Source organism: Antechinus flavipes, chromosome 2, assembly GCF_016432865.1.
Source record: "Antechinus flavipes isolate AdamAnt ecotype Samford, QLD, Australia chromosome 2, AdamAnt_v2, whole genome shotgun sequence".
Classification (NCBI taxonomy): Eukaryota; Metazoa; Chordata; class Mammalia; order Dasyuromorphia; family Dasyuridae; genus Antechinus; species Antechinus flavipes.
Genome location: NC_067399.1, coordinates 350,379,132 through 350,406,737, shown reverse-complemented (window position 1 = coordinate 350,406,737; position 27,606 = coordinate 350,379,132). Strand labels below are relative to the sequence as shown.

The following is a 27,606-nucleotide window of genomic DNA, read 5'->3' as shown; positions in this document are numbered from 1 at the left end:
TCACTTTTTGGGTAGCTAGGAGCACCAACCCTGAAGTCAGGAGGACCTGAGTTCAAATCTGGTTTCAGATACTTAACATTTCATAGCTGTGTGACCCTGGGCAAGTCACTTAACCCCAATTGCCTCAGCAAAAAAAAAAAAAAAAAATACACACACACACACACACACACACACACATACATATGTCACTTTTTGTTGTGGCAAGGAACTGAAACAATACAAATGCTCACTAATTGGGAAATGACTGAATAAATTTTGATATATAACTATAATAGAATTTTATTGTCAATAAAAAATGAATGACAGATTCAGAGAAATATAGAAAGAATTATATAAACTGAAAGAATTATATTGAATGAAGTTAGTATAACCAAGAGAACAATAAATGATATAAAGTAAAACCGTTAAAAGTTCTCAGATCTTTAACTCCAAGAAACTAATGATGAAATATTTTTTACAGCTCTTGGAGACAAGATATCAGAAAGCCTTCTTAGATATGTCCAGTATTTTGATTTGTTTTTCTTGATTATAAATACTTGTTATATAGGAGGATTTCTGGAGAAAGGGAAAATAGATTGAGGGTAGTGATGTATATAAAAAAGGGAAGCATCAAAAGCTTTTAAAAGTTGTTTTGTATTTTATGCAGCATTTCCATAACAAAGACATTTTAATAGTATTATTATCTGATTGCTATTTCAATTAAGACGTTAAGCATCTAAGTGGCACAATGGGTAGAGTACTTAATGTGGAGCCAGGAAGACTTGAGTTCAAATCTGGCCTCAGACACTGTGTGACTTGGTCAAGTCACCTAAACATCTCTATTTGCCTCAGTTTCTTCAATTGTAAAGTGGGGGTTATAATAGTATCTACCTTCCAAGGTTGTTAAGATCAAATAAGAGAATACTTGAAAAGTTCTTAGTACAGTTCCTGGCACATAGTATGAATTATATACATGCTAGCTATTTTTATTATTAAGTACTGAAAATGAATATTACCCAGGGAGCAATGAATAGTAGATGTAAGCAGGCTGAAATATAAAATAAGTGAGAAACTTCAAAGAAAATTGGAGTAAAAGATTATACATATATCAACAAAATTTATAATTAAAAAGGGATGTGGACTGGTTATGTAGAAATGATTGACAGTTGGACAATCTACTTGCTCTCCTAGTAACTTCAAAATATCAAGAGAAGGTGAGAAAAACCTAGAATACATTGAATATACTCTTCTGTAGCAAACTTATGGAAAGATATGAAAAAGATTTGCAAAGAATGGTCATAGATGGATGTTGATCTGCATTGTTGGAGGGGACTTCTAAATTCATGAAATTACAGATTCATTTGAGTATGTAAGAGTACTCAAAGTAAAGTATAAATGGATTCTATGTCTAAGGAAATGAAAGAGGCTAAATGGAATATCTATAACAAAAATTAAAAAAAAATTACTAAACACTGACTGTAAATTAGTCCTGAAAAGAAGTATATAAGAACATGAAAGTATTTTGAAAAAAAAAAAAATCAACTACTATGTGTTAGTGTGTGTGTGTGTCTGGGTCTATATGTATATGAGTATGCATATATGAGATTTTAAATAAAGGACCATATCAAAATCATAATGTTAACTTAATAATCATTGATAAAGTTTGATGAAAATAGGAATATACAAACCTTAAGCCGTTTTTCCAAAAATTTGGCACCACCATCAGCTCCATAAGAAAATTCATATGGGAAACTCCAGTCTCGGACAAGAAATATTAAGGACTGAAATAAGACAAAAAAGGAAGAGAGTTAAATTAATTTTAAAAGAAAAACTTTAATTTTTTTCTTTTCCTTTTTTATTTGATTTGAAAGGCATGTCAGTAGCATTGTCTTTGAATTTGTCTTAAGCATGAAATTTTAAAAAAATTATAAAAAGCTTAATAAATAAAGAAAATCAAACAAACAAAATAAGGGACAAACTCTTAATTCTACTTTATGTGTCCATTTAATAAGGCAGAACCAAATAATTAAGAAGAAAATAAGCAATCCCAAATTCAGATAGCAGTAAATTGCACACAAATAAAATGATAACTGAATACAAGGAAGGAAATTTCATCTAAATAAGGTAGTTTTCTCATAGATTGATTCAAGTAGCTTTGATTGGATTTTGCACAAAACATTTCCTAGAACAAAGTGACCTTACTGAAAAAGAAAGGCAGTCTTTGAGTAATATTATCCTAATGACTTGAAGATCATATTTAATATTTTCATTTTCCCCCAGTTACATTTCAAACAATGTTTTAAAATTTGCTTTTAAAACTTCAAGCTCCAAATTCTTTCTTGTATTCCACTCCTAATCCCCATTAAGAAAGCACATGTGAAGTTATACAAAATATTTCCATTAAAGTCATGTTGTGAAAGAAAAAATAAATCCTCCCCTCCGAAAAAAATCAAGAAAAAAAAGTAAAAGAAAAAAGAAAGAGAGAATATACTTCAGTTTGTTTTCAGACACAAGCAGCTCTTTCTCTGGATATGGATAGGATTTTTCTCTATAAGGACTTATAAATACTGAGGTCTTATACCTCTCTCTCAGAAAAATTTTCTTTAAAAAAAAAAAAAAGAATTGGTGCGAAGTTGGCATGGCCAGCACCAAATGACATTGCAAAAAATAGGGCTAACTACATACTTAACAGACAGAAAAAGACTTATGACAAATGTGATAATAAATAGGAAAGAAAAGATGTAAGAAAAATATTATGTATGATTAAAATTTAATTTAGAATGAACTATGTAAGTAATTGAAAATAAAAAATAGGAAACTGATGCCAGAAATAATACTAATTATAAGCATGCTAAATCAAAGTAAACTGATTTTTAAAAGATGCCAGAAAGCACATAAGCAAACATTTAGGCCACAAATCGATGTATAAACTTTAATGAAGAAGAATTATTGTCTGTTATGAAGAATATTGTCTTAAAAAGCAGAGAGATGCAATGGAAGGTAATATCATTCCAAAGAAGGCCTGACACTCAAATTAGGCATACCTTTTGATTCAGCAATACTACTACTAGGTCTGTATCCCAAAGAGATTATAAAAAAAGAGAACAAGGTTTGCATGTACAAAAGTATTTATAGTAGCTCTTTTTATAGTGAAAGGAATTGGAAATTGAGGTGATGCCCATTAATTGGGGAATGGCTGAACAAATTGTGGTATATGAATATGATGAAATAGTATTATGCTATAAGAAATGATGAGTAAGATGATTTCAGAAAAACCTGGAAATGAATTGATACAAAGTGAAGTGACCAGAACTAGAACAATGTACATGGTAACAAGACTATGCATCAGTGACTGTAATCAACTGTGATGGACTTACCTCTTCTCAGCAATACAATAATCCAAAACAATTCCAAAATACTTATAATGGAAAATGCTATTCATATCCAGAGAAAGAACTAATGAAGGCTGAAGGCAGATTGAAGCATACTATTTTCACTTTCATTATTTTCTTCATTGTTTTCCCCCTTTTATTCTGCTTCTTTTTATATACCATGGCTAATACGGAAATATGCTTTGCATGTTTACACATATATAACCTATGTCAACTTGGTTACCATTATAGGAAGAAAGATGGGAAAAAATTTGGAACTCAAAATTTTATAACAAGATATTAAAATAGTCTTTAAATACAAATGGAAAAATAATATACTACTTAAAGGATGAAAAAGGTCTGCCTCCAAAACAAAAACACAACTAGCAAAGTCACTTCAAGGTCATTAAAAAATAAAAATCGTAAGAGTATTACAAGCTGAAGAAAAAAGGAAAAGATTTGTAACATATGTTCTGTTCAATCTGGAGTATTTTATATATTTTTAAAAATATTCATCCATTTCACTTAAAGTATCAAATCTTATTGTGTCCAATTTCTTTTTCTTCCTTTTTAGTAATAATAATAATAACATAATAACCAGCAAATAAAACGAACTTGTCCATATAACTTATAGAAGTAAAGGAAAGCACTGTTCAAGAAACTATATAAAGTGTGCTTTTTGTATAGATTAAATCTTTCATGGAACTTCAAAAAGATCTGTTTGATTGAGATTCCTTCTGATATTTCTTTTGTTCTCTTCTACATTGGGGGTAGGATAGGAAACCTATTCCTAGATCTCTTAATTATTTGTCTTTACAATGTTGCTGTTATTGTATGAATTGTTTTCCATCATTCTCTATAAGTTCATACAAGTCTTTTCAGGTTTCTCTGCAGCCATCTCTTTCAGAATTTCGTATAGAACATTAATAAGATACTGTATTCATATACTATAATTTGTTTATTCATTCTACAATTAATGGGTATCCCCTCAGTTTCTAGGATTTTACTATAGCATAGAGAGCTATTGAAAATATTTTTTATGCATGAGTGGCTTTTCTTAGATAACTTTGAAGCTTTGAAATGGGACTAATGAAGCAGTTTCAAATTACTTTTCTCAATGACAAGACCAATTCACAACTTCACTAGCATTTTTCTTGATTTTTATCTTTGCCAATCTGAAACAGTGTAAATTGCTTTAATTTTCTTTCTCTGATTATTAGTGACTTAAAGCACTTCTCTATATGGCTATTGATACATCGCAGTTCTTCAGTAAAAAGTGCCTGCTCTTACACTTTGACCATTTATTAGAGGAAGCTAAGTAGTGCACTAAATAAAGTTCTGAGTCTGGAATCACAAAAATCTGAGTTCAGATCTGACCCCTTGAAACTTATTCTTTGTGTTTACCCTGAGCAATTTACTTAATCTCTCTCCAGTTTCCTCAACTGTAAAAGAGGGATAATAATAATAATGCCTACTTCTCAGAGTTTGTTAGCGTATCAAATGAAATAATATTTGTAAAATGCTTAACACAGTGCCTGGCATATATTAGGTGCTTAATAAATGTTTTTCCCCTTCCTTATCAATTGGGAAATGGATCTTTCTCTAGAAATTTTAAGTCAGTTCTTTACCTATCTTAGAGATGGAACCTTTTCTTGGTACAAAAACATTTACATAATCAAAACTATCCATTTTAATTGCTATAATCTTATTTGATTAAAATTTATGTCCATAGACCTAAAACTTAAATTTCTTTTGAACCTTTGTTTATGATATAACTTTTTATATCTAAATCATATATTTGGAGCTTATCTTGCATATCATGTCAGGTACTGGTTTATATTTAATTTCTGCAGGGTATCTTCTACACCCAGAGTGTAGTAGTGTATTCAGGGAAGACTAGTGTTGGAATCCTTACTAACTGCTAACTAATTAGAGTTGATCTAATCTTACAAGAAGATGTTTTGGCCAGAACCTGAAACTAGGTACTAAGTAGAACTAATCAATACAAGGCTTGTGGAGTTCAATGAGTTCATACCTCCCTTGAAGCTCTTTGGGCCAAAGAGCACTATGGGAAAAAACCCATAATCCCTCTCTCTGGAAGGAGCATAAATAGGCCAATGGGCCAGTCGAAGGAGTTCTTCAGAAGAAGAAGCAACAAGTCGGGATTTTCACCAGAATGGCATGAAGAGTTGGAGCTGGCTGGAGGCTGAAGAAAGCAGAGGCAGAGGCTGAGGCTGAAGGACCAGACCTTTGGATTTGGCAACATTTGGAGAGAGCTCTTGGAACCAAGCAGAGAGATAGGCCTCTAAGCTAACCGGGCTATACTGGAGATAATAAAAGATCTGAACTTTTATCACCTGGCTGCGTTTTGAGAAGAAAAAGCTCACCACAGACTAGTACTTCACTTATGAGGGCTGCTGTGTCCTTTTCAGGGTTACTTTCCACCTCTGATGTCCATCTGAATCACCCAACTTTAACATGTGGTTCCAAGGAGCTATAACATGTACAGGGATCACACCCAATAAACCAAGGCTTTCAAACCTTTCAGTGAGAGAATGGGATGAACCATTTGCTCCAAATAACCATGAAGGCTCCTAAAACAGGTATTGTGGAGCACTTAGAGCTTAGTTAGACATGTAAGACACCAACATCATTCACTGCATCATGAACTATTACCAGTCATTTTGATTTTGTCTTACCACTAGACTTTGATTACCCTGGAAGAGAGCAAAGATGATGACTTCATACAACTCTGCTTTACTTAACTCCAATTTATGTGCAAATCAAAAGAAATCACCCATACCATTTTATCATTTTTATTTATCTCAAAGCTCTATGATGACAGATAAGTGATGAATCAGCAGGTGCAGATTCACTGGGAACTATAGTCAAAACCCTAAACACAGGAAGCTATAGGGTTATCTTCTTATTGGAAACAATGGTGAGATTTGGCAGCCCCTTGGTTATCTGAGCAGCTTTTTAAGAACTGCACTGATCACTTCCTACTGTGAATAAGAGGCTAGAAAAGATGCCCTAAGAATTGTACACTTTAAACTAATTGTTATGGCAAGTGAAAATCTCACTCTGTGGTTGAAATACAAAAAAAAAAAATTCAAAAATGATTCTATTCATCATTGTTATATGTGTAATGGGCTGAGGCTTGAGTTGATGCACTGAGGTCCCAAGCACATGAGGCTAAACAGCAATTGGACCATACGCTATTAATATATATGCTTGGAGAAAGAATGGCCCCCACCCACTCTTAGTACAAGTCCTGATGTGTCGTATAGGAAATGATGATTTTGGTGGGTGGAGGCAGGGGGGCAGAGAAGGAAGTGGAAAGGGAGACTGCTGGCTGGCGTCTTGACACAACCCCTCGGACCGCAGCGGGACCCCCAAGATCATCCAGGGGGCCCTGCTCCAGAGAACAGCTCTGTTGGCCTCCCTGGGCCTGGGCCGGGACCTGCAGCAGGCTGGCAGCGGAGCCCGAGACAAGGGAGACGCCATCCCCGAAGAGGCGTCGTTCCCCCCCCCCCCTCCTCTCATTCGCTTTTCTCCCAAAACTCCGGATGCCCCGCCCTCTCCAGCGAGCCCGGACCCTTAGGCACCTCCCAGCCCCCCTCTGCTTGACCTGGGAACCCCCGGGGGGGCAGCCCTTTGCCAAAAGCCCCCGTCAAGAGGAAGAGACGCGGGGTGGGGCTGTGTCCCTCCCTCCCAGGGCCTTCCGTCCTCCCCCTCCCCCCCGCACCCCCGGTCCCCAACGCTGGACCTCATCGGCAGGCCCCGGCCTTCACCCCTCCGGAGCCGCATTGACCCCTGGAGTTTTGTGTTCACTGGACCCCGGCCGTCCCCACTTCCGTCCCCACAGCCTGCCCCCCGCCGAGCCCCTTGGACCCTGTTCCCAGACTTGGACCCCTTCCGGGTCCCCCCACCTTTCAATCCTTTTGGCCCACAGTCGCCCCAGAACAGCAGAGCCCAGACCAAAAGACATGGGGGGCCAGGCTCCTTGGGGAGCCACAGAGCCAGAGGGGAGCCCCTGAGCGAGGGGGGCAAGGTGTACCCCACGATGAGGTGGGAGTGTCTCGGCGCCTTTTGGGGAGGTGGATGCACATTGCTAATCCCCCTTCACCTCTGCTGGCTGGCTTCCTGTCGCAACTGCCCATATTGCTATCGCAATCCCCCTTCATCTCAAGAAGAATAAAGATTGAAGATTTTTCCCTTAACCTGAATTCCTGACTCCGGCTGATTTTAAATATGCAGTCATCACAACATGAAATGCATGCATGTTTATGGGCACAATGAAATTTACAAGGCAGGAAGGCAACTGTTCATACAAAAGCTAACTGAAATCTTCTGGATTATTTTATAAGAAGAATTCCCCAGGAGTTCAAGGATGCCTCCATTATCCATTTCTCTAAAGGTAAAGGAAATAATTTGTCTTGTAATAATCATTGCTGGCAAGATTCCTGCCAGAGTCCTTCTGAATAAGCCTCCTTTTCCTGGAAGATGGCTATCTACCAGAGAGCTAATGTGTATTCAGAAAAAGCTGAGGAACAGCTGTCTGACAACTCCAGTAACAATTCCAGGAGCAAAATAGAGGTCTGTACATGCTTTATTTACCCAAGTAAGGCTTTTGATACAATCAGCATTGAGGACTTGGGAAAGTCATGGAAAAATTTGGTCTTCCTGAGACGTTCATCAGTATTGCATATCAATTTCATGATGACATACTAGCTGGGTTATGGCTAATAAAGGATGCTCTTGCACTTTTCCAGTTACCAATGGAGTGAAGCAAAGCTATGTGCTTGCTCCCATGCTTTTAGCACGATATTTTTTAGCAATATTATTAGAGGACTTCAATGAGGACAAAAATGGTATTGAGGTCAGCTACTGTATTGATGGTAAATTATTTAATTTGAAAAAGCTACAAGATTAATGTGGAGGGAGATTTGATGCACAACTCTTTGTTTACAGATAATTGTGCATTCAATGCAACCTCTAAAGTTGAGATGAAACAAAAATGGATAGAACCTCTGCTGCTTGTGACAATAATAAATATCAAGAAGACATAGGTTCACCCTCAGCCAGCACCACACCACCAATATGTGGTAGCATTGATTATAGCAAATGGAGAAATTTTAGTTCATGTACTTTGGCAGTATACTTTTCAAGTATGTACATAGATACTGAAGTTGATGCACACATTGCAAAACTAACCCAATGTTTGGGAGTCTCAGAAGGAAAGTGTGGGAGAGAAGAGGTAAATAGATTTTTAGATTGCCTGCCAAACTGAAGGTCTATAGAGTTATTATGCTGACTTCATTGTTGTATGCCTGTAAAAACTGGTCAATATATTAGTACATCCCAAGAAACTAAAATGCTTCTATTTGAATTGTCTTAGGAAGATTCTGAAGATCACTTGGCAAAATAAAATTTCAGAAACTGGAGTACTTTCTCGAGCTAACCTACCAGGCATTCAAACTCTACTGGCAGAGAGTACATCTCTCTTGGGCTGGCTACATCATTTGAAATATATGTTTTTCTAAAAGACTATTTTATGGAGAAAACTCACACAAGGAAAGTGCCCACAGGTGGTCAGAAGAAGTAATACAATGACACTCAAGGTCTCTCTAAAAAACTTTTGAATGTATTGTGTGACATAGGAGACACTGGCACAGGACTGCCCAGCATGACATGCTCAAATCATAAATGACACTGTGCTCTGTAAGTGAAGCAGAATTATAGTAGCTCAAAAGAAATGTGACATGCAAATTAAGGCCATTTCCACTCCAAATGTTTATATGTTCTTGACCTATTTGTGTTCTATCAAGGTGGAGCAATTTTACCTTGATTCCAACTTAGTGATGCCTTTTTGATCCCCTTTGGGAAACAATTTCTGCTCACTATTTCTAGTTTCCTCAGCACTTTTGATTTATTTGATTTGATTTTTTAAATTAAATAATGAGTCCTTATATAAATAGCCAAAATCATTGAATATAGTGAACTAGTGTACTAGATTAAATTTTCTTCTGTATGCTGTGTATGGTCCCATGGTTGACCTCTCTCTCTCTCTTTCTTTCTCTCTCTCTCTCTCTCTCTCTCTCTCTCTCTCTCTCTCTCTCTCTCTTCCTCTTTCTCTCTCTCTCTCTTCCTCTCTCTCTCTCTCTCTCTCTGTCTCTCTCTCTCTCTGTCTCTCTTTCTCTCTGTCTTTCTCTGACAATTAATACCAAGTACTTTTGATGGTCATTCTTTTTAGTTTAGTTTGAAATTTGGTTCTAATGTGTATCCTTCCTTGCCACTTTTATTCATTGTTTCTATTGAGATTTTTTGATCTTTTATTACAAATGAATTTTTAAAAATGTTCCTCCTAGCTCTAGAAAGTAATCTTTGACCATTTAATTAGTAAGATATTGGATAAATAATTAAGTGGCAGTGTCATTTTTATTATATTGGTTTTGCCTAATCAAGTACAATTAACATTTTTCCAATTAAAGAAAGACCTTAATATAGATGTCATATTTTATAAAGAGTATTTTCTGCTAAATCAATATAATTCCTATAGGTGTTTTGATAGGTATGCTTAAAGATATTTTATTAATTATCTAGTTATTTTGAATAAAATGACTCTGCATATTCCTCCTAAGTTTTATTGGTAATATACAAAAAGAATGATAATTTATTTGGATTTATTTTCTATTGTGCAACTCTGTTGAAACAATTGTTTCAATTAATTTTTAGTTTGCTCTCTAGCAATCTCTATGTAAATAATCATATCATCTGCCAAAAAAAGGTAACTTTATTTTTTCTTTGCATACACTTTATTTCTTCATTTTTTTCCTTGATTTTATTTTTAGCTGTCACTTGCCTTTCTAGTACTCTACCAAATAATAAATAGTGATACTGCTAATTTTATAGGAATGGCCTTTAGTTGATTTTACAAATAAGGTTGGCTCTTAGCTTTAGAATAGGACTTATCATATTAAGGAAAATCACATTTATTCTTTTATTATCTAGTTTTTTAAAAATATGAATGGATGTTTTATTTTGTGGAAAATTTTTTCTACATCTATCACCAGGATTTTATTTTTCTTGTTTTTTTATGTTCTATTATATTTTTAATTTTCACAATATTAAGCCAATCTTGCATGTCTGGTATAAATCCAACCTGCCATAGTTTATGATCACTTTTTTTATAGTTCTATAGCCTCTTTGCCAACATTGTCTTTAAAATTTTTGAGCTGACATTATTTGGAGTATTGGTCTATTCTAGGGGTCCACTATTTCATTAAGCATCCATTTTCCCCAAAAGGATTATACTGTGTTGCTAGGTAAATTTTCTTGATTATAAGCCTTTTTTTTTTTTGCCTTATGAAATATCATTTTAAGTTGTCCTCCAAAGAGCTATCCTATCTAACTTTTCCATGATTTTATTCACCTCCTTAATTTCTTTCTTGTTTTTTTTTTTTGGTTAGATTTATCTACTTCTGAGAGGGGAAAGTTGAGGTCTCCCACTAATATAATTTTATTATTTATTTCCTCCTGCAAATTATTCAACTCCTTCAAAAATTTAGATGCTATTTGGTGCATATATGTTTAGTAATGATATGACTTCATTGTCTATAGTACTTTTTAGTAAGAGGCAGTTGCCTTCTTTATTTCTTTTGATTAGATCAGTTTTAGCTTTTGCTTTGTCTCAGATCATGATAGTTATTCCAGTTTCTTTGCTTCAGCTAAAACATAATAAATTTGCTTGTAAATATATTTCAGGATTCTATCTTTTAATTAATTGTGTTTCATTTATCTTTTATAGGTGAATTCATTTCATTCATGTTTATAGTTATGGATAATTAATTGTTTATTTCCTTCCATGCTTTTTTTCACTTGTTCATCCCTGCTTTTATTTCCTCTTTTCCCCCTTCACAGCTGTTTTACTTCTGATCACTGCCTTGCCCAAAATATCATCCTTTTTTTTTTCCAGTCCCTTCTCTCTCTTCTATTATCTCTGTACCTTTTTAACTTCCTTGTATGATAAGATAGATTTCTATATCCAACTGAGTTGTATGTCATTTCTTCTTTGAGACAAATTTGATGAGAATGAGGTTTAAGCTTTGCCAATCCCCCAATCTTCCCTTCCATTATAATAGCTCTTTAATGACTCTCTTATGTTTATTTTACTTTTATTTTTTACTCCATCCAATCTAATCTCTTCTTCTTTCAATGCAATTTTCTTTCTCACCTCTTTATTTTTTTTGGGGGGTGTATAACCCCATCAAAGTCACCTTATGTCCACATCTTCTGTCTATATACATCATACTCCTAATTACCATTATAGTAATAAAGTTGTTAAGAATTATAAATATTATCCTGCCATATTTACACACACATATTTAAAATCATTTTTGTTTCCCTTGAGTCATGTAGTTCAAAATTTTCATTCAGCTTTCATCTTATATTTAGAAATGCTTTAAAATCCTTTATTTTGTTATTTATTTTGTCCATTTCCCCACTGAAAGATTATGTTCAATTTTTTTTTTTTGATAAGTGATCATCCTAAACTCTTTGCTTTCCAGTATGTCATATTCCAATCCCTTTGATTCTTTAATGTGAAACCTGTCAAATCCTGTGTAATCCTGACTATAGCTCCATGATATTTGAATTATTTCTTTTTGGATGCTTGCAATGCTTTCTCTTTGATTTGTGAGCTCTGGAATTTAGCTATGATGTTCCTGTGAAACAGAAATGTTTCATTTTGGAATCTTTTTCTAGTGGTGATGAGTGGATTCTTTCAATTTTGCTTTTGTTTTCTCATTCTAATATATCAGGGAAGTTTGATAATTTTTTGAAAATGTTTTCTAGACTTTTTTTATTCATGGTTTTCCATTAGTTCAATAATTTTTTTTGTATTATTGTTCCTGCATCTATTTTCTAGGTCGATTGTTTTTCCAATGTGAAATTTCTCATTTTCTTCTATTACTTTACTTTTTTGATTTTTAAATTGTATTTTATTGTCTTGTAGAATCCTTAGTTTTCATTTGCTCAATTCTGATTTTTAAGGAATTTTTTTCTTCAATGAATTTTTGTAGTTCCTTTTCCATTTGGTCAGTTCTATTTTTTAGAAAGTTATTTTTCTTGGTAAATTTTTGCACATCTTTTCCCATGGTAGTGTTTCTTTTTCATGATTCTCATTTCTTACCCCAATTTTTTTCTACTTTTCTAATTTGCTTTGTGAAATTCTTTTTAAGCACTTTCAAGATTTCTTTTTGGGCCTGAGACCAAATTATATTTTTCTTTGAGGCTTCAAATTAGCTATTTTGACACTTGTTCTCTTGTAAGTTTATGCCTTGATTCTCCCATTACTACCATAACTTTCTAAAGTTAAACTTTAACTTTTAGTTCTTTTTTTTCCATCTTTTTTGGGACTTAGTGTTCTTATGTGAGAATTGGATTCTGGTTTAGTATTGTCCCAAGTTTTTTGTATTAGGGCTTTGGTTTTACTGCTGGCTTTCATTGGGCTTCAAGGTTTATCTATTTGCTTTCTCTGGAGGGAAGGCTTCCTTAACAGCTTGTACTGGTCTTCCCTGGTTATGGTGTTTAGCTGTTGACCTGCTCCAGAGGTAGGGCCTTGCTGCTGGGTTACTATGGAAACAGGATCTGTCTGCTGGTGGGTCCCAGGATTGAGATCTTTGTGTTGGCCTACCTCGAGTGCAGTTTCCCTACTGGTCATCAATGGAGTCAAGGCCTCACTGATGGCTTGTGTTGGGTATGGGGTCACTGGGGTGTGTTTGTGTTGTACAAACTACTCATTTTTCGTTTGGATATTGTTTTGTAAGAGGTGGGACCTTGCTGTTGGATTGTCAAGACTTGGAATCTTGCTGCAGGCCCCTACTGTAAAGCTGACTGCTGCAGTGCTCTTGGATCGCCTGTTCTCACTCTACTCATGCCCCAGTAACTTAGACCTTTCCTGCCATGCTGGTAAGTTGCTTCCCTGCTCCTAGATTAATTCTGATGTAATTTTCTAATTGTTTGGAGAGGAATTTGGCAGGGCTTCAGTGGGTTCTTTCTTCACTTTACTTTCTTGGCATTGGAAATCTCCAAGTGAGGATTTTTTGAGTAGAGAGGAAATGAGCTTGTATGGAGGCAGTAAAGATGGACCCAGTAAACAGCGAAAGAGTTGAGATAACAGAAGAAATAGTCTTTTGAACGATACTGAATGGAATGGCATCATTTATGCAGTTAGAAGAAAGGACATTGGTAAGGGGTAAGACAACTTATTATGTGAGGCAGGTGTTCAGGAGGAGATTGTGGCCTAAGACATATGAATGATATGAGATGAAGAATGGAAAAAAGGGAATTCATAGAGAATAGTCTCAGTGTTTTTCTATAAACATAAGGAAAAGTTATCAATTGAGAGGGTGGAGAGGGGGAACCTTTGAAGGTTTGAGGAGGGATGAAAAAATCTGGAAGGGCTACTGTGGAGAGTAGGATAATAGTTTATAAGGAAGGTGTAAAAAATTGTCTAATGGCAATGAGAGCCCTGTTGAAGTTGTGCTACATAAATTTGTAAAGGACCTAGTCAGAATGGTTAATGATTTTTTCCAACTTCATTTAGCAGCACATTATTAGGTATGAAGATAGTAGGAATCATGCAATGCTGAAACTTGGCAGGGTGTAATATAGTATGGAAGCTAGGTGAAAGAAAACAGTATAATATTGAATCAGTTCAACCAAGATCAAGATGGAGAAAAGAGGAGAGAGCGTTTAGTCAAGGGAATGAACTGGTAGAAAATTGAAGAACCATGGAGATTAGAGATCATAGAGCCAGGACATAGACAAAGAGCCGGGCTTCATAAGGGAAGTCAGAGGGAAATGCATAGAGCCATAGACTGTGATCAGATATGGTGATTTTGGAAATATAGAACATGGAGGAGGTGTACTTAAGAGTGGTGTCAAGATCAAGTAGAAAGTGGGTCATGGGAAGTAAGAAGGTTGAGCAACTGAGTAATTACAGTGTTTGATGGATAATAGATGTGTATGTTTAAAATTCCCTAGTATGAGGACAAGAGTTGGAAAGGAGAGAAAAATTGTGACCCATATACTTAATTAATTGAGGAAAAAAGGAAAGTGACCTGGAGGTCTGTGGACAACAGCTAACAGGCTGTTGTTTATGTGGTAGATATGAATATCATGGATCTCCAAGAGGGTAAGTTACTGAATAATTCTAAGTAGATAAAGAACTTGGAATAGCAATATAGTACAATCTTTCAACTCCCCTGCTTCAATCAGTGAGCCAAGGGTAATAAATGAAAATACAGCCAATACCAGAAAGGTTGACCAGAGAGGCTATGCCATCAGTGAGGAGGCAGATTCTATTGGTAGAAATTCAGATTGAAGAAGAAAATAGTGGGAGAGGAAATGATTTAGGAATATTTATTGCCAGTGGAACAGGAATTCCAGAAGGCATAGTGGAAGGGGTGGAGGCATTTAGTTGAGACTTTGGGGTGGTTTATTGCTTTGTTTACTTTATAGCAACTGTTTTAAGTTTAAGCTCAGTTACTGAAATGATAGAAGGAAAGTTATGGTCATGTTTCAGTGGGATGTGACTTTTATTTCTGTTTCTGTTGATATTTTCTTAGTAAATATTCCTTTAAAAACTAATTTATGTTAACTGTTTAGATGATATTGGGACAAAAAAGAATGGGGCACTATTCGGTGACATTTGATATTGTGGAGAACATAACAGATTTGGGATTGAAGCTAGTTAACCTTATAAAAACAAGTGAAGAGGAGATGTATCTTTGCTTAAGGAGATGATTCATCAGTGAAAGTAGGATCCTAATTTTATAAAAAATGTTAATAAATTTTATAAATTTATAAAAGTTACAGAAACTGAAGTGTATGCTATATTTAATGATACACCAAATATTTAATTGTTTTATTTTAATCTAGCCTTCCTGTGCAAGGAACTCCTGATGAGAAACTTTCTCAACCAATGTAGATCAGGTCCTTCTCTGTAAATTATTTTTTAGAAATTGTTCCGAACAATGAGAAGATAAAGGACTTTTCCAGGGTCACACAGGTATAAGTGTCTGAGATTAAATTTAAACTCAGACCTTCCTGACTCAGTCAGGAAGCTCAAGGTTCTATCTACTATGCCACCTAAGTGCTTAAATGAATAACCAATCAAGTAAGAACCAATCAAAGAAGGCAAGTGAGAACCCATATCATTTAACAGAATTAAGCAGAATATGAGTTAATACAGTAAAACTAAAAAGCAAAAATATCATTAATAGCAAAAAGGAAAAATGAAAACAGAACCAAGTCCTATTCATAACAAAATTTCCAGAAACAAAATGTGAACCGAAATGAAATGCTCAGAAAAAATTTAAATAAAAAATCAAAAGGAAACATTTTAAATTGAAGGATAATTAGGGCAATAATTATTTTTCATTTGTCCATCTCCATAAAACTTTACACATTCCTCTTTCTCTCACGATAGTAACAGACAACATTTAGCTTAGAAATGCTAATCATTTTTCAATTTATTATTTCAAAAATCAGTTTTTAGATTTATTTTAAACTCACAATATCTGCCTCAGTTTCCTCAACAATAAAAATAAAGCTAATGTGAGGATCAAATGAGATAATATTTGTAAACTTTTTAGCAAACTTATTTTAGCAAATAAACTTATATTGAAGGTACATATTAAATGTTTGCTTCTTTCCTCTTCCTTTTTTTTCTTTAGAAATCATCTAACTTAAGTAGCTGAAATATAAATTTCCCATCCAGCTTTGCCATTTGTCCTACATTTCTATATCTATTTGAGAGCTAGTTTTCCATTTTCCTAACAAATTACAGTTTCTTAAAATATTTTATTTCTTTTCTGATAATTGATATTTCTCACTGATTGGCAGATTACTTAATTTTAATCATAGCTGGTTGAGTTTAGATGATAGAATGCATCATGGAAGACAATAATGTTACTTCTTCCTAAGATCAGAAGTTATCTTTGGACTTGGAACAGTTTGTCCATACGTTTGACCTATGTCAAAGATTTCTAGTAGCCATCTTCTCTTTTTCTGGTTTTGTTTCCCACTTGTTACTTGCTTCTGATATAAAATAATAATGATGGTAATAATAATCAGCATTTTTATATCGCTTTAAGATTTCAAAGTGCTTTATAAATATTATCTCGTTTGATCCCCACTTTTGGGGGGATAGTTATTCTCATTATTCCCATTTTATATATGACAGATATGAAGACAAATAAGATTGAATGAATTACCTAAGTCACACAGCTAATACATGTCTAAGGCCAGATTTGAACTTGAGTCCACATCTGACTCTGGTTCAATGCTCTATCCACTTAAATGATCAGGAAAATATATCAAGAACAGTAAAAATAAAATCAAGATAGTAAAAGATGAAAAGGAACTAGAGAAAAAAATCAAGAAATAATGGTTTTAATATAGGCACTATAATAGTACTTAAATAATATTAATTATTAAGTAAATCATAAGTAGATTATACATAGCCTTTCTGACTATTTCATACACTTGATATATCAAGGAAATAAAACATTTTCATATACAGACTCACCTGAAATGGCTTCAGAAATGTTTCTTCCATGGCCAGTCTGCCATACTCAGTGAAAAGCTAAGGAGAAGAAAAAAACAAAATAAATACAGATATATTTCAAAATGTGCCAGGTTCTATTTTTATAGTCTTTCCTCCTGTCCAGTTTTATTTTATAACACACAAATCTCCTATTTTATAAATATATTTATGTTATATGTTTGTCGTAATCATAACATATTTTATATCTATCTATATGAAGTCAATGTCTGTACCTTTCGATCCAGATACTTCAATATTGGCCATATATGTCAAGGAAGTCATTAATAAAAGATCTCTATATATATCAAAATATTTATAGCAGATATTTTTGTGAGAGCAAAGAATTGAAAAAGAAGTAGATGCCCACCTATTAGGGAAGAGCTAAATTGTGATACAGAAATCCAGTGGAATATTGTTATTCTATAAGAAATGATAAATATTGATAATCATAGAAAGACCTAAGTGAACTGATGAAGATTTTTGTAGAACTGAAGAAACAATTGCACACAATAACAATATCAATGTAAACGGAAAGAACTACACACACATAAGTAAGTGTAGAAAAACTCTAAAAATCATATTTGATTCAAATAAAAAGATGTGAGAGGACAAAACCACTTCTTTGTGGAAGTAGGAGGTCCAAAGATTTTGCATAGGACACATGTTTTCTGACTTTTTCCATGTTTTGATTATATTGATTTTTCCTCTTTTATTTTATTTTATTTTTGTCTTTAAAAATGCTATTTGTTATAGGGATGCTTTTGGGACAGAGTGAGATATAACAGGAAAAACTAGGATGATGTGAAAAATAAAAAGTTTTTTTTCTGCTGAGGCACTTGGGGTTTTATTGCCCAGAGTCACACAGATAGGAAGTGTTAAGTGTCTGAGATCAGATTTGAATTTAGTTCCTCCTCCAAAATAAAAGACTTAAAAAAAAATCCATACACCTATATTCATAATGTTATGTATATATTGTTTTATTATTTACATTTGTTATTGTGATCTTAACAAATATTAAGAAACCAGTACTTTTTTAAATGAATAAAAAAAAGAAAAAATTGAAACTTTAGTTTTTAAATTATATAATAAATTAACCAAGACATTTTTAACACTAGCTTCTCTCTTCCCTTTTTATGATATTTAAAAAATATTTCCTATATGTTCTCTTTTTCCTTTTCTGTTTTGTTTCTGCATTAATATCATTACTCTTTTAATCATAACACAAAAATCCTGCCACATATCAAAAGCGTAGAAGATATAAGTTATATAATAATTGTTATTATAAATCCTTATCTCTTCTTGAAACTATCTATCATCTCATCACTAAGAAAAGGGAAGGATGTATGGTATGATTCTTTACTATATTAATCAAAGTTCCTAAATCAAGTTCTTCTGCTTTACAATATGGGGATTACATTGTTGTAATGTGTAGAGGGCTGAAACTATTGAATTCAATGCACTAAGGTCAGGACTGCCAAGCTCTTGAGGCTAACTACTGATTGGACAATACTCTATGGGTATATGCTTGGAAAATGGTCCTTTCTACTATTTGTACTGGCTCAATGATTGGTGTATAGAGGATTGTAGGAGGGACTAGGGGATGGAGTAAAGCTAGCCAGGGACATACTTTCGGTGGTAGAGGAGGGGGAAGGCGGGTAGAGGAGATTCTGCTTCCATCCTGTTCAATCCTGCATCTAAGACCAAGAATAAAGACTGAGGACTTTTGCTTAACCTGACTCTGGCTGATTCTGGGGTGTCCTGGGTGCTGGTGCGGTCATTACAGTAATGTGCAAATAATTCTCCTGATTCACTTTTTATCCTGAGATTCTCTGAATCCATGACTTTAATACTTTTTTAGAGCATAGTAATATTACATTACTTTCATATGCCATATTTTGCTTAGCCATTCTATAATTGATGGGTTTTAGTTCTTCAGTATTACACCACAAATATAAATATTTTTGAATGCTCTTTTCCTCTTCTCTTGATTTCTTTGGGATATAATCTTCCAAGTCTAAAAAAGTTCTTTCTTGCCTCCTGTCTTTCCTAGGTTCTTCAAAATCCCAAATAAAATTATATCTTTTACAAGAAGCCTTTTCCAAGCTTTTTTAATTCTATTGCCTTCCCTCTTGTTAAATTTTTTTTTTATATATACTCTATATTGCTTGCTTTGCATATATTTGTTTGCATGCTGTCTATATCATTAGATTTTAAGGTCTTTGAGAGCAGATGTTGCCTTTTGCTTCTTTTTTATATTCCCTGTGCTTAGAACTACTTAGTAGGTACTTAATAAATGTTTATTGATTGACTGCTATATTAGTAATGGCATCTTTGGATCCAAGAGTATGGAGAATTAGTAAATTTGGGGGTATAATTTCAAATTCTTTTCCAAAATGTTGAGACTGGTTCATAGCTTCATTAATAGTGCATTGTTGTACACTAATCTTTCCAATATTCTTTCCAATAATTGTCATTCCCTATTTTTGTCATCTTTGATAATTTGATGGATGTGAGATAGACTCTAAAATTTGTTGTAATTTGCATTTCTCAACATTATTGACTTAGGAGCATTTTTTTCATATATTTTTTAGGTCTCTTGGAGTCTTATGCTGACCTCCCTCTCCCAAGATACTGTTCACTACCTCTGGATCTTTGAGCTCTTGATCTTTTGGACTTCTATAGTTTCTCAGATCTCATAGTCCCAGACCTGGGCCATTGAGTCCTGCATATTGAAATGATCTGGTCGACACTGTGCTGGTATGGTTCAGGTTTACTGCCATTTCTTGGTACTTACAAGAAAACCCTGGGGTTTTCTGATCATCCAGGATCTTCTCATAGGACTGGTCTGTTCTTCCTGCCTCTTGTAGCCGTGAAGGCTACACATGCCACTGGCTTTCTTTGGTTTCCCATAGAACCATCCAGCATAGTATGCCCACATCAAAGAAGATTCTGTGTTCTATGAGCAAAGCAGAATTGCAACAGTTCAAAAGAAATGTGAGATGCATAAATTTAGAAACATCTCCACTCCAGATGTTCCTAGGAATTATTTGTGCCCAACCTGTGGTAGAGCCATAGTTGGAAACACTGTATCTTGATTCTGCATAGTGATGTCATTTTGGTCCTCTTTGAGCCTAAAGGACAACAACCAACCAACCATCCTCTAGAAATAATTGGTTACCTCCATGCCAGAATGAAATTTCAGAAGATTTTAGTGGAGGAAATTATACTAGTTATTCAATATTTGAGCTTAAAACTTTACTTCATGTTGCACAATTTCAATAGCTAATTTTTTCTCTCTCATTTATTCATGGTGTTTCTCACAATCAATCAGTCTACAAGCATTTACTAAATATTTATGTGTTGGGAATTGAGGGAACAAGATGAAATATATACACACATATATACAATAAGAATCTTGAGTAGAAGGGGAAAAGTAGGAGTAGTAGACAAAAAAAAGTCTCATGTTTAAGTTATATTTTGAAGATTATCAGAGATTCAAGGAGGAGTAAAAAACAAGAATTTCAGCCAGGTAACATCTCAGAGATGGATGTGAGGAACAGCAAGTAAGCCAGTATGACCAGAAATATATTAAGAGGAGTAATGAGATGAAATGGCAAAAATTCTAGAAGTGCTAGGAAGTACAAACATTTAGGAAAATAATTTTAACACTGTAAAAGAGAGATTGTAGAAAGAAGATTTGAAACAGAGAGATCAATTAGGAAACTATTCAATTAATTCAGGGAGGGATAATGAGGATCTGAATTAGGATGATGGTTGTAGGAATGGAAAGAAAGATGTGGAGATATAAGTATGATATGGCAACTGATATATGGATGAATAAAAGATAGAAATCAAGGATAAAATTAAGGTTGTAAATCTAGGTGACTGAAAAGATGATAGTAATTTCAACATTAATAGGGATCCATGAAAGAGTAGGTTTGGGTAAAACGATAATGCATTACATTATAAACATTTGATGGGATGCTTACAAGATATTCATTTCGAAATATCGAATGTACTATTGGTGATGAATAGCTAGAGCTTCAGAGAGGAACTATGATTAGATATACTTGGAATCTACATATAATACACCTACATCAAGCAGAGACATTTGACTGATGGACAGATGGTTGGCCCAAATTCCAAGTTTCAGGGGGATGTTGTGCATCTTTGATCAGAGGCTTATAGAAAGAGTAAGGAAGACACAACAAGAAGAAAGATAACAGAAATAATCACTCTTATTGAACACTATGGAGGAGTGAGATGGCCTGGGAGTAGGAGGTCAAAGTGACCTAACTACTATGGGTCCTATATCCCAGGATTTAGTTAATGGCTTGCTACAGAAGAGTGGTAGCTCTCCAAGTGATTAAAGAGAACTCAACAGCATGTTGATAACTTGCAGGAGAGACTGAGTCGAGAGAAGCTCCTGCCTCAAGAGAAGCTCCTCGTGATTTATTTCTTCCCTTTGCTTGTTAATCAGCTGAATCATAAGATGCTTGTTTCGTGTTCCTCAAGAGAGAAGAGAGAAAAAAGATTTTTTTCTCCTGGGTTGCCATCTCAAACTGGCAAGTGTTTATGCTTTTATTACCTTGACTCTGGCCCTTAGAATTTTGGCGTTATTTCAGTTGTTTTATGTAAAAAAAAGTCAGTAGCTAACAAAATCCCAACTAGTGTGGTTTAATGATTTGACTAAAGGTGAAAGGAAAAGAAATATTTCCCTTGATGAGGCAAGTGATATTTTTAACCTCCAGTGGAAACTGAGTTGAGATCTATGAGAATAATGGAATCCCATGGAAGAAATTTTTTAAAAGTCATCTCCTAAATCAGTGGGAAAAAATGTGAAAGTGGCCTAGCTATATCAGATCTCAAACTGTATTATAAAGTGACAATTATCAAAAAAAAATCTGGTACTAAGAAAGATCATTGGAATAGATTAGATACACAATACGCAATAGTAAATGATCAAAGTAATTTAATTTTTCTTTTGGGACAAAAACTCATTATTTGACAAATACTTCTTGGAAAATTGGAAAAAAGTAAGGCAGAAACACCAAGATAAGATCAAAATGAGTACATAATTTAGATATAAAGGATGATACCATAAGCAAATTAGTTTGAGAGCATGGAATAGTTACTTGTCAGATCTAGGGAGAAGGGAAGAGTTTATGACAAGTGATAAACAAATGATAGAGCATTACAACATGGTAAAAGGATAATTTTAATTCATAAAAAATTAAGCCAATAACTTTAATAATATAGTGTTTGACAAACCCAAAGATCCCAGTTTTTGGGATAAGAACGCATTATTTGACAAAAATTGCTGGGAAAATTGGAAATCAGTATGGCAGAAACTAGGTATTAACCCACACTTAACACCGTACACCAAGATAAGGTCAAAATGGATTCATGACCTAGGCATAAAAAATGAGATTATAAATAAATTGGAAGAGCATAGGATAGTTTACCTCTCAGACCTGTGGAAGAGGGAGGAATTTATGACCAAAGAAGAACTAGAGATCACTATTGACCACAAAATAGAAAATTTTGATTATATCAAATTGAAAAGTTTTTGTACAAACAAAACAAATGCAGGTAAGATTAGAAGGGAAACAATAAACTGGGAAAACATTTTTATAGTCAAAGGTTCTGATAAAGGCCTCATTTCCAAAATATATAGAGAATTGACTCTAATTTATAAGAAATCAAGCCATTGTCCAATTGATAAATGGTCAAAGGATATGAACAGACAATTCTCAGATGAAGAAATTGAAACTATTTTTAGTCATATGAAAAAGTGTCTCAAATTGATCAGAGAAATGCAAATTAAGACAACTCTGAGATACCACTACACACCTGTTAGACTGGCTAGAATGACAGGGAAAGATAATGCGGAATGTTGGAGGGGATGTGGGAAAACAGGGACATTGATACATTGATGCTGGAATTGTGAACACATCCAGCCATTCTGGAGAGCAATTTGGAACTATGCTCAAAAAGTTATCAAACTGTGCATACCCCTTGATCCAACAGTGTTTCTACTGGGCTTATACCCCAAAGAGATACTAAAGCAGGGAAAGGGACCTGTATGTGCCAAAATGTTTGTGGCAGCCCTGTTTGTAATGGCTAGAAGTTGGAAAATGAATGGATGCCCATCAATTGGAGAATGGTTGAGTAAATTGTGGCATATGAATGTTTTGGAATATTATTGCTCTGAAAGGAATGACCAGCAGGATGAATACAGAGAGGACTGGCAAGACTTAGATGAACTGATGCTAAGTGAAATGAGCAGAACCAAGAGATCATTATATACCTCAACAACGATACTGTTTGAGGATGTATTCTGATGGAAGTGGATCTCTTCGATAAAGAGAGCTAATTCAGTTTCAATTGATCAAGGAGGACAGAAGCAGCTATACCCAAAGAAAGAACACTGAAAAATGAATATAAACTGCTTGCATTTTTGTTTTTCTTCCCGGGTTATTTATACCTTCTGAATCCAATTCTCCCTGTGCAACAAGAAATTGTATCTAAAATACACTGTAAACTATTCAACATGTAAAGGACTGCTTGCCATCTGGGGGAGGGGGTGGTGGGAGGGAGAGGAAAACTCAGAACAGAAGTGAATGCAAGGGATAATGCTGTAAAAAATTACTCTGGCATGGATTCTGTCAATAAAAAGTTATGTAAAAAAAGTTAAAAAGTGTTTGCACAAAGAAAACTAATGCAATGAAAACTGAGAAACAATTTTATAACAAATATCTCTGATAATTTCTCATTTCTCAGATACACAGAAAACTGAATCAAATTTCTAAGAATGCAAGTCATTTTCCAATTGATAAATGGTCAAAGAATATGAACAGGCAGTTTCAGGCAAAGAAATCAAAACTATCTATAGTCATATAAAATGTTTTAAATCACTATTGATTAGAATTAAAACAGCTGTGAGGTACCACCTTCCATCCATCAAATTGGCTAATGTGACAGAAAAGAAAAATGATAAATGTTGGAGGGGATATGGGAAAACTGGGACACTAATGTACTGTTGGAATTTTGAACTGATTAACCATTCTGAAGAGAAATTTGGAACTATGCCAAAAAGGCTATCAAACTATGTGTAACCATACCACTGCTAGATCCATATCTGAAAGAAATTTAAAAAAAGGGGGGGGGGAAACCTATTTGTACAAAAATATTCATAACAATGCCTTCCTTCCTTTTCCCTCCATTGCCTCTTCCTCCTTTTTTCCTTTCTTTCCTCCCATTCTCCATCCCTCTTTCCCTCCCTCATTACCTCCTTCTTTCCTTTTTACCTGTAAATGCTGAAGGTCGTCCTCCTGTACATTCTGAGATAAGTTGTATACCTTAAGGATAAAATTTAAAAGAGAATATAACTAGATGTTTTCCTGAATATTTATTGTGTATTCTTCTGTTTGTTTATATAACTCAAAATCGTCACAGATCATTGTGTGATTTTAAAAAGTATCAGGTTATGACATAAGATAACTTCTGTATCATAACTGATAAAAATTTCCATATACAGAGTACTCCTCATTCTGAGATGGATTAATAAAATGCTTTTATTTAATCAACCCAAATTAATGAGTAATCCACTAAGCACAGAAGGCTAATAGAAGTAGGTTTTTCAAACATGCTTTGAATTGTCATCTATATTTAAAATTTCTTTAAAAATATCACATGGCTCTCATCAACAATGAGGTGATTCAGACCTGTTCCAATGGTCTTGTGATGAAGAAAGCCATTTGTATCTAGAGAGAGGACAGTGGGAACTGAATGTGGACCACAACATAGTATTTTCACTCTTTTTGTTGTTTGCTTGCATTTTGTTTTTTTCTCATTTTTTTCCTTTTTGATCTGATTTTTCTTGTGCAACATGATACTTGTGGAAATATGTATAGAGGAATTGCACATGTTTAATATATATTGGATCACTTGCTGACTGGGGGAAAGGGTGGGAGAAGGGAGAGAAAAAGTTAGAACCCAGAGTTTTGTAGGGGTGAATGTCAAAAATTATCCATGTGTCTATTTTGAAAATAAAAAGCTATAATTTAAAAAAAAATAAAAAGAAACTAAATGAAAAAATATCATATGTCATTTATTGCATAATTGTATGCATGTACATACCAAAAGTAACCATTACTAACCTCATTGAGAATTCTGTTGGTCTCTGAATACCAAGTAAAATGGATTCACTTATATATTCACTTCAAATTCTAATTTGAAGGCATGGAACATTTGTATAAACCTTGTAAACTTCAAACAATAATTTATGAAAATTATAGGCTTAGATACATAATGATCATCACTTAAAAGAGAATGTAGGTTTTAGAAATAGCAGAGAAGGAAGCTTGCTATGGGTTCAAGAGAGAGCTAGGGCTGCACAACAAGAGCTGGGCTACAGAAAAAACTGCATAAAATGAAAAAAAGTCATTGGGCCCATCAGTATAGGAACTGTAAGTTTTAATTATGTGTATTCCCTACACATGAGTTTCATATCACTGCCCTCTAGGTTTGGCCTCCTTTTCCCACAAATGCTTTGTGTATTTGTTGGAAAGTTTTGGGAGAAGAAATGTTTTTTTTTTAGCTCTTGCTCTAATTATGTCATATTAGTAAATCCTTTTGCTTTGACCTAATTGTCATTCTATTGGCAGATGGTTAAGGGAGAGCAACATGTGGGGGACTCATGAACAAAAACTTTGGAATTAGTTAGTGATAGATAACATCCATGCTGTGAGAACCAATCAGTGGAAATGAAATTTGGGTGACCCACAGAAAATAGGACATTGAGTCTAGAGTCAGAAATAGCTGAGTTTAAAGGTGGCCCCACATGCTTACTAGCTATGTGACCCTAAACAAGTACCTTATCTGCCTCAGTTTCCTCATATGTAAAAAGTTTATGTAAGAATAAAATGAAATTGTATTTGTAAAGCATATAAGGACTTCATATGCTACCTATTATTCTAAAACCTGTATAACCCATTGCTACCTTCTAGGGAGGTAGCCCAAAGAGAGATACAACACCTGCATACGCTATTTCATTCAATATGACTTCATAATCTTTAAGTAGAAAAAATTCTCTTTCATTGTAAATACTGCCATCTTTTTGAGAAGAATCATTATTAATAGTTTGAATTTTTAAAATAGACTACAAAACAAAAAATGTTTTTGGGTCTTATAAAATTGATAAATTGGTACACTAACCAATTTCATAAAATGAACCAATATTGTGAAAATTTTAGCTATTTTCTTCACTATGATGTGCATTTGAAAAGTCAATCTGTACAGTAATTTAAAGAAATACAATACAATAAATTTATTTCCTGAGTTACCTGTATTGAGCTGATCATAGTGCTAAGGGCAAATACTGTGGCTGAATCCCTCAGAGTTGACTGACTATCAAATGTCCCCTGAGTGTCCATTAATAATACTGCAACCTGCAACCATAAAAGTATAGCACATTTTAAATATCATTTGTAGAATATTACAAGGGTGAGGGCAATATAAAACAGCAGAAAGCATTCTGGAGTCAAAGGATATATGCTGATCATGTCTCTTAGCTAGTTAGATCTCAGTTTTCCCATCTGTAAAACAAGAGAGTGCTCCACAATTTTTCTAGCTCATGTGTACAGCAGCCTGGTTTCAGAACAGGGATAACTACTATATATTGCACTGGGAAAATCACTTACATTCTCAAGGTTCTAAAACAGATGGTTGCATAAAGGGTATTGCCATGCATTGGTAGAGTTTTCTAATCTAGAAATGCACTATATCATTGAATTTACATGTTCATTTCCTATCTCCTACATCAAAGTTCTTAAAGTATGGTCATGACTCTATGTTGGGTTATGAAAATTTGGCAACAGTAAGATGTTTCTGAACACAGTGACCAAAAATTAATTCACAATCAAACACATAATGAATTCCATGTGTTTCTGGCAGTGCATGCCTGTGTTGCTGACTTCATTGCAACCTTGGTTTTGAATACACAATTTGTGCACTTTGCACTGTGCATACACACAAATGCAGCCAGAAGCACCTCGGCTCAGATTCAAGATAGAGTTGTGCAAAAATTTCTTGCATGAGAAGGTGTCATGAGTGGAAAAAATTTAAGAAGTCCTGGACTAAATAATAGTGCTCCATGTTCCAGAAGGTAAAATTTTTTACCACTATTAATTATGTGATCCATGTTTGCTGATTAATAATACTCAACTTGTCACAGGCACTAACTAAAGCAATCATAGGAGAGTTCAGCAGTTAACCAATTGATAATAATACATATTGATATAACCTATATGTAAGGGTAAACAATCTCTTAGGATTTTATAAAGAGGATAAAACTATCTCCTAGGAGCTGCTCATTCTAGAACTAGGCTATTTTAAAATTCATGACAAAAAAGTGATAATTGCTACAACTAAATATTACTTACTATTAAGAGATCAGTTTCATACCTTTTTGCCATCAGGTTTATTAATTAGAAAGACTTCACTCCATATCTGAATTCCTGTGGTTTCTCGTTCAGATCCACCCCTCCAAGAAAACCCAGTCAATGGTTCATCGTAATCTCCAACCCAATCAACAGATACCTATGAAGCAATACAGTCAAATGAGTCATAAACAGGCAC

At 34.3% G+C, this 27,606-nt stretch overlaps 2 protein-coding genes across 3 annotated transcripts in view; one reads left to right on the top strand and one right to left on the bottom strand.

Annotated features, from left to right (window-relative positions):
• ATL1 (atlastin GTPase 1) overlaps positions 1-27,606 on the bottom strand; it is a 115,130-nt gene that overhangs the window by 29,698 nt on the left and 57,826 nt on the right. For both annotated transcript variants that reach the window (XM_051978032.1, XM_051978033.1), the window contains exons 3-7: positions 27,433-27,567; positions 26,313-26,417; positions 24,276-24,326; positions 16,948-17,004; positions 1,668-1,760 (exon numbers count right to left, since the gene is read on the bottom strand). In XM_051978032.1, the coding sequence (XP_051833992.1) occupies positions 1,668-1,760; positions 16,948-17,004; positions 24,276-24,326; positions 26,313-26,417; positions 27,433-27,567 (441 nt within the window). The remainder of the gene's footprint in view (positions 1-1,667; positions 1,761-16,947; positions 17,005-24,275; positions 24,327-26,312; positions 26,418-27,432; positions 27,568-27,606) is intronic.
• LOC127549754 (mitogen-activated protein kinase kinase kinase 11-like) lies at positions 6,486-19,738 on the top strand. Its single transcript, XM_051978049.1, has 3 exons — positions 6,486-7,770; positions 13,181-13,322; positions 19,557-19,738. The coding sequence occupies exon 1, from the start codon at positions 6,644-6,646 to the stop codon at positions 7,388-7,390; it is 747 nt and encodes a 248-aa protein (XP_051834009.1). The 5' UTR covers positions 6,486-6,643; the 3' UTR covers positions 7,391-7,770; positions 13,181-13,322; positions 19,557-19,738.